The sequence below is a fragment of the Equus quagga genome, chromosome 7 (genome assembly GCF_021613505.1).
Source record: "Equus quagga isolate Etosha38 chromosome 7, UCLA_HA_Equagga_1.0, whole genome shotgun sequence".
Classification (NCBI taxonomy): Eukaryota; Metazoa; Chordata; class Mammalia; order Perissodactyla; family Equidae; genus Equus; species Equus quagga.
The window spans coordinates 130,803,758-130,811,636 of record NC_060273.1 but is presented as its reverse complement, the minus strand read 5'-3'; the positions used below and the strand labels follow the sequence as shown (position 1 = coordinate 130,811,636).

Genomic DNA, 7,879 nt, shown 5'->3' with positions numbered 1-7,879 from the left:
CTCACTGTTTCACAGACGAGGGTCCTGAGATTCATCTAAGTAACCCATTCAGGCAGCATACAATCATTCGAAGCCTGACCTTGTTCTCCTAAGTCAGTTTTGCCCTCATGGTTTCTTTCTACAGGCCAGCCACCGAGAAGCCTCGGCCCAGGCCTGGAAGGCTGCTGAGCCGCCCCGGGCTCCCGCCACAGGACAACCCTTGGATGCTCAGAGAACAGCACGGGCTCAGCGCTGCAGTCTCAAGAAAGCCAAGACAGAAAAGAAACAGGATCACACTTTAATAGGAAATTTCCTTTTGATGTTTCTGTAACTCTGTTTTTGTGTCACTAAACTTTTTTTCCCTTTTCACATTAAAAAATATACATAGGTGTTGCCATTTCTCCCTAATTTTTAATTCCTAGAGTCCTGGAAAAATGATAACTAATACAATAAAGTCACAAAAAACTTTGTGATAAAATATCACTATTACTCTTGGTTTTTGTCTTTTTTAATTTTAAAATAAAAATACCTTAGTTTCTATGAGTTTTGATAATTTCTAGTAAAGTTCTCTCTTAAAGTGTATTTGGTAACATCGGGAGTGACTGCTCTGGAAATAACATAGAGGAAACAGGATTTATATACTTTGATGATGTAATCAGTGGCAGGCTGAACCCATTAAAATAATAAAGTCTAGTCTCTTTTTTAATTTAAAAAATTTTACTTAATTGCTTAAATAAAAAAATAACATTAAAATAATCCTACATATAGTTACAAAGGATGGAAAAGTCTTTTGTAATTTTGAAAAGATGAACATGATGTTCTAAGAATACGGAGAATTTAAAAACGAAAGACTGTAATCCTCGGTATGAGCGGAGGAACTGGAAGAGCTCGCCGCGAGCACACTCGTTTCAGTCGACGACCTTGATGGAGGGGATGCTGCTGAGAGGCTGGCTGTGGGCGGATCTGGCTCCGAGAGGCCTGGAAGCCGAGGCGCCACCTTCAGGATGAATCGTCCGGGGATATTTTGCTGCAGTGGCTTGAGGAATGGTTTGCTGAAAAGATAAAAATCTGCCTTAATAATCCCATAAAACTACACATATTAAATATTATTCCATCATCTATAACTTCACCCAAAAAACATCTGTTAAGCATCCAGGAGATACAAATGACAAGTCGGGTGAAGTCGCTGCTAAGCAAGACACAGTCCTTTTCCCTAAGGACCCGCACCCACGTCCTCCTCTGGACGCCGTGTCTCCAGCTCAGCCTTCCACTTCACCTGAGGCTGAACTTTTCCATCCAGCGCCCCTTGATGTAATCATCTAGGAACCATCTACTGCCCAGGAAGAAAAGGACTTAAAGTCATTCCATATATCTTTTTTGCTAATACTTGGACATATGAAGTAGACAGGAATGCTGTCTAACAGTGAGACTTTACAGGGAAGGTATTCTCTTTTAAAATCAATCCTTGCTGCTTGTCAACTATACTTCAATAAAAAAATAAAACCAACCCTTGTTTCTCTTTGGGGATGTGTTCTTGTAATTTTTAAAAATTAAACTTTTTGAGATAATTGTTGATTAACAGGTGGTTCTAAGAAATAACACAGAAGTATCTTGCGTACCCTTCTCTTAATTTTTATCAAGTTAAATTTGCTTATGTTTTTACAAATTTACAAAGTGCGTTTATATATCTCACTTAATTTTCACACTACCTCACCTAATCCTGAGTCCTGACAGTGACCCTGGAGCTAAGGACCTTATCACTCCCGTTTTACACAAGAGAAAACAGAGGCTCAAATATTTTACTTGATTTGTGTATGATCACAAAGCAAAAAGTAGCAAAACTGAGGTACTAACTCGGGCTTTTTAATTTTTGCTTAAATTTCATGCACTTTCCTTTATATCACATAAATTTATTGCAATCTGAATTTTTCCCAAACTAGAAATATGCTGACAAGTGCATCGAAAAAAGGAGCAAAATTTAAAAACTATAAAAGTAGGGAAGTCTTTCTTGTAATCGAAACTCTGCTACATGAACATGCATGCTAATTAATGAGCAAACAGTTTTTGTGTCTTTTTTAAATTAATGAGAAATCATTGATATATTTTACCCTTTTGACCACCAACATGGTAGAGTACTTTTCAGATTTGATAATTTTTACCCTCTTGAGAAGAAACAAACGCTTCTGAAGTTAATTTCCCAGCAGAGGAAGGGCGGACTGAGAGCACGCGGGGGCCGCGTGTGAGAGAGCCGTACCGGTACGGGTGCCACCGATTTGGATCCTCTCAACACGTCGGGTAAGTGTTTATTAGTCTACACACACTCGGGAAAAAGATTTTTTCACAAAAGGTCATCAAATGTGGACTCACCACTGTGACGGGATGATGTTTTTCCACAACAACTGAGCTCACAGGAGGAGAAACTCCCATTATGGCTAAGTTGCTACTAACTCGACTTTTTGCAGCGAAACCACATCTCCCCGTGATGCGGGCTGTAATGGTCCTTCCAGCTTTCTGCTGCGCGGAGGTCACCACCCTGGGCACGGGCTGAAAAACAGAGAGACCCGTGGCAGGAAATTCTCGGCAACATTTACAGCACTTTGGTTCTGCAACTTACGAAGAAAACGCACAGGCACTTAAGAGAACTGTATAGTCAACCAACTTTAACATGGAAAAAATAAATTTAAAACAATAGGACAAAAAGCAAAACCAAGCACCCTCAAACACCCCTTTAATCTTGGCATGTAAATTTTATAGGATTTTATGAACTTTTAAAAGACTTTTTCTTCTGAAGTACAGACTCACAGGAAGTTGCAGAGAGAGCACAGAGGGGTCCAGGCGTTCCTCACCCCGTTACATAATCACGGTGTAATTAGGACATGAAAACCAGGAGGCTGACACTGGTGTAGGGCCTGGGTGTGGACCTGTCACCGGATCACACGTGAGGATTCCTGGGACTGTCACTGCACTGTTCCAGCACCACAAAGGCCTCCCTCAGGAGACCCATCGGTCACCCCATCTCCCTACCTCCAGCAGCCCTCACCTTAGCAACCATTAGTCTGTTTTATGAACTCTCTGGATCCTGATGCATAATTAATATTATCATTACATATGTTTTTGTGTTCTGCCTTTTTTCTTATCACTTTTTCATGAATACAGTCCTGCTATAATTTTTAATCAGAAGCTTTTATACCAACAAACTACAGTTTATCTGTCTCAGTTCTTTTCTTATTATATATAGCAAGTTTTGTAAAAAAGGATTCCCCTTTTCTTAGAGTTATTTCTATAGAATATATTGCAAAAAATGGGCTGATCCTAGCAGAAGGTAAGTTTAGCTTTTACAGCTTTTGTTGCTGACTGCTGGATGTACTCCAGAAGGATTCTATTTACATCAGAAGTAATGCAGATGTGTACTCATTTTATTTCACTGTCAATTAATTACATTAGCTGGGCAAAAACCAAAAGGAAGAAGGAAAAAAAGGGAGCCGACATTATTTAAACACCCCAGTATCTGTATCTTAACATTTGGCGTGAAGATGATGCGGATTACTGGTTAGGTGTGCAGGGCTCTGAGGCCGGAGGGCCACTTCTGTGACTAACTGGGGCCACAGGCCAGGAGCTCACTCTCTCTAAGCCTCAGTTTCCTCATTTCTAAAGGGGATCCTTCACTCGGCATTCAGATGAAGAGGGACGTCAGAAAAGAAACTTCACTAAACAGCTTAAAAATCCAACTGAAACCCTCAGTCATTCCAACTGGAGTTAAAAAAGGAGTAAAGTGCCATCTATTGTGTAACCTTGTGAACTGTAGTATATTTGCTTGTATAACTGCCTAATGCATTTTTTGGAAAATGTTTTCCACCATGAGATTCTGCTGTTTTGTTTAACACACTGAGGATGTCTGCGGAAAGGAAAGAATTTCACTAGAACGGTAATCCTCCTCTAGTTATTCGTTCCCCAGTTCTCTGCAGTTGACTTTCTACACACGCCTCCTTTAGGTACGGGAAATACCGAGACGACTGGACAAGGTTTGAATGTTCACAGGCAGCCTCTGTGATTAAAATGAAGAGAAAGACAAGCAGGCCCGATCACAAATCTCTCTTCTTTTCTTGTTCCCAACAATGATGGTTTCACCTTAGGTGAGTTACCCAACTAAAGTCTTGGTTCCTACTTCTGCTATTATGGTTCTTCTTAAAAACAGGAAGACGTATTTGAGGTGAATGTGAGCCCTGTAATTATGTAAGCAAGGAAGAGGCCAGCATTACATGCACAGACTGATGCCCTGGTGGGCTCGGCTCTCGCAGCCCTGAAGGCCGTAGCGTGTGAGTGCGGCTGAACGTGCTTCTGTTTCTGAAGAAGCAGGATGTGGCTGGAGGGGTCGGGGGAAGAAGGGTTGTCTACACAATGTTGGTTTTTCAGGTTTCAAAGACTTCAAATTATCTCAGGTGATCAAACTGTTTCCAAAAGTTAGTAACAAAAGGGTGGCGAGCACACCCATTCCTTTATCTCTCCCTGTGCATTTTCAGATTTACGTATCAATGTAGACGTACAAATGGTGTAGGCATATTTTAAGAAGGGAATGTTGAAAAATCTGCCTCTATGTGTGTTGTGTGAATATGTAACTTGAATGACAAACCAGAAATTTAAATAAACAGTGTTTGCTCATTGGTATAGAATTACATTTCAAAATGTATAATCATGAAAAATAAACACAGCTGAACATGTCAGGGTTGAATTTTAGTGTCTTATTTCTAAGTCAAAACTCCCTCATGCACTCAAATTTTCTTAACAGCCATATTTGTTTTTAACCTCTTTGAATCAAGAGCAAACATGATAAATAGCAGATCTCAACCTATTTTTCCCCAAACTGAGTAGTTCCCAAAAGGCAGAAATTCATGTCAGCTGGACTACCACGGATGACCCATTGTCTGGCTGACACAGCGCCTCCCTTAGCTGGCGAGCTGTCTAGAGTAACGGCACCTTCTGATGGCCTGCCAGGGGAATCCTAAGATGGAAAACCTGCTCTGCCATCTGCTTTCCTCTCATGTATGTGGCTTGGGTGGGGAGGAGAGGGCAACAAGCAAATCAGAATCCTCTCAGGCCCTTTCCAGAACTACATGTGCCACTGTGCCAGAGCCAAGCCAGAAGAGGGAGGAAGGGTAGCGTTTAAAAAAAAAGCCCCACGGGGCTGAGTCCGGTAATCGCCCTTCTCCCTGGAGAAACACGGGTGGAAGAACACAGGTTCCACTGCGGGCGCTGAGGACTCAGAACCGCGATGCGCCTTGTCTGTAACTCTGACCACAGGAACAGCTCGATTATGCCACCGAGCAAGTTCTCACACAAACACGCTCCACCCCGTTCAGTCCTCTCCCACCACGCTCTTCTCTAATGGTGACTCAGGAGAAACTACTCCTACCCGGATTCCACTTAGGAACTGAAGCCGAGAACCAACCCAGTCAAGACGCAGCCACTACAGTGTCACGTTACTGACACATCTGCAGCCAGGCAAAGGGAAAGGCATAGTGGAATAGAAAATACACAGAGCCACTCAACTCCTAAGCCTTTGAAAACACCCACGAGCTTCCTTCAAAATTAAAACAAAAAAGGCTGTCATCAACTCTTTCTCAAATTAAATCTATTTTTCCTGAATAGTTTTTTAAAAATGTAAAATGGAAAACTTCCTTATTTTTGTTTTAATTATTACTACTGTAATAGAACTTTCAGGCATTATTTTCATTACAAATTAATGTTTTAGCCACTTGGTGTATTAAATATTTTCTGTGGCTTGGCCTAAATACCATATATACTTTTTTCGCCATGAGAAAATACGTTCTGAGTTCAAAATATCCAACATATAAGCAAGTTGGGACCCCTCTTCCCAACACGGCTCCTGCTTTCACTGCACTAACCATTTCTTCCGGTGCAGCAGGAGCTGCAGATCCAGCGCCCAGAGGAGCAGAAACAGGAAGGTGAATGGAGGAGGCGGCAGCCCGGGCAGACGTCAGGGAAGAGGCAGAGGGAAAGGCCGCCGCGCTGGCTGCTGCCCCGGCCGCTGGGGGTGGCTGCTGTGGCAGGGCAACTGCTGAGGGCACGCGGGGAGCCGAAGCATCCAAATGAGCAGAAGATTCCGTTTCTTGAACACCAGGGCCATACTCCTCCTTTCTATTATTTGCGAAGTCCATCCCTAGAAATCACAAATTAATTCCATTAAAAGTCTTCCAAGTTAAGATTACTTTTATCCTCCAAATAATGAGAAGACATGATAGTAAAACTTAGTCCTAACAAAAATGTAGAAATCTGTCACACATTGGATACAATGTTCAGTTACCACAGTTTGTCAGTATGAACTGGTTAATGTCAGCAGTAACCACTAAAGACTTCAGACCACTTCCTCCAACATGTGCAAGCTAATGAATAATTTGCTCTTAACGTAAAAGATAAATTGTGGACGCAGCTGGGACCTCAGCTGAGTCAAGCGTGTTGCCATCACAATAACATGGTCACAACAGCCTAAGCATTTATGTCCTTTTGCAGTATTTCACATAACTCTCCTGATAAACGGCCTGGTATCTAAAGCTTTAGAATGATTTTCTGATATCACTATATCCTCTCATTTCCATCTATTGCTCCTATCCTAACAAAAAAAATGTATTTTAATTGTGATTTTTCAGCAAATAGTAATAGATCAACAAGTTAACTCTAAGATCTTTACTTTAGACATTGTAAAAGAAATGAGTTCTTGCAGGTAGATTAGATAAGTCATGACTTAAGAACATACTCACACACTTAACTGATTTTAGTGACACTCCACATAGTAACCTTTTCTTAAAACTGAACCTTAACCTTAGATCAAAGGGGAGAATAACGGCAGCTTTCAGAAGTTGGACAAAGGGTTTCTTCAAATTTTAGCTATTTTCCCCCTAGTATGAGAATTTGGTTAATATTTCCACTTAAGATTGTATCCCTGTGGTACCAAACAGTGGGGGAAGGGTTTGAAATCGGTCACTGAGATGGACGCTCCCGACATCTGAAGAGGGCACGGTGCAGCCCTGTGTTCACATGGTTTTCCATGTGTCCTCTTTCTACCCAGAAATCTGGGCTTGTGGCTAAGACCTTTTCTTAGACTATCTTCATATAAAATAGAGTAAAAGTCACCTCATTAACAAGTTTAATGAGGATTATAACGCATTGGTCTTTTGAAATCCTTTGATGAAAGGGATTTAATATTAAATACTCCTTTGAAAACTAAAATTTGCAACAAATTTGCTTTGAAAACAAAGCAACACACATACACTGAGCTTTAACATGTTCTTGATAGAAAGTGAGTCTGACTGATTCTTTTAGGTGGGTGGCAGACTTATCTGATGTGGAAGCAGCATAAAGGTCAGGTCTGGCCACAGGGTTCCCTGGCAGAGAAACGGGACCCACTCTGACCAATGCGGGCTGAAGTATGCAGTTCCTGTTTGTCAGATAACTCTAAGTTTAATAATTATTCTAGCTTCACCCGGGATATATTTTTTCAGTTGTAAAGCATTTTCTACTGTTTCTAAAATTGCTTTAAAAATTGGCAGGTATCATTTTAGAGGCCATTTCTATCATCACATTTTGCCTTCTTCATAGAAACTTCTAATTTATAGTCTGTAAGGTTTAGGATACTGTACAATATGAGATGCACTATAAAGAATCAGGACAAATAAGAAAATCAAATATTTACTCTGCTCTAATAAGACAGGTACGTTAGGAACATTGCATTATTAAAAAATTCATAAAAAAACAATTGTTTTAAGGGAAGAAAGGTGGTCAGAAGTGGCTTTTTTCTTGTGAGAATTAAAAATTTTTTGTGCGTGTGTGTTTTTGAGGAAGATTAGCCCTGAGCTAACATCCGCTGCCAGTCCTCCTCTTTTTG

General features: G+C 40.9%; 1 protein-coding gene across 2 annotated transcripts in view; it reads right to left on the bottom strand.

Moving 5' to 3' along the window:
* Window positions 1-668: 668 nt before the first annotated feature.
* The window catches only part of POC5 (POC5 centriolar protein), a 33,160-nt gene continuing 25,949 nt past the window's right edge, over window positions 669-7,879 (bottom strand). For both annotated transcript variants that reach the window (XM_046667143.1, XM_046667144.1), the window contains exons 10-12: window positions 5,883-6,157; window positions 2,347-2,523; window positions 669-1,031 (exon numbers count right to left, since the gene is read on the bottom strand). In XM_046667143.1, the coding sequence (XP_046523099.1) occupies window positions 888-1,031; window positions 2,347-2,523; window positions 5,883-6,157 (596 nt within the window). In that variant the 3' untranslated portion in view covers window positions 669-887. The remainder of the gene's footprint in view (window positions 1,032-2,346; window positions 2,524-5,882; window positions 6,158-7,879) is intronic.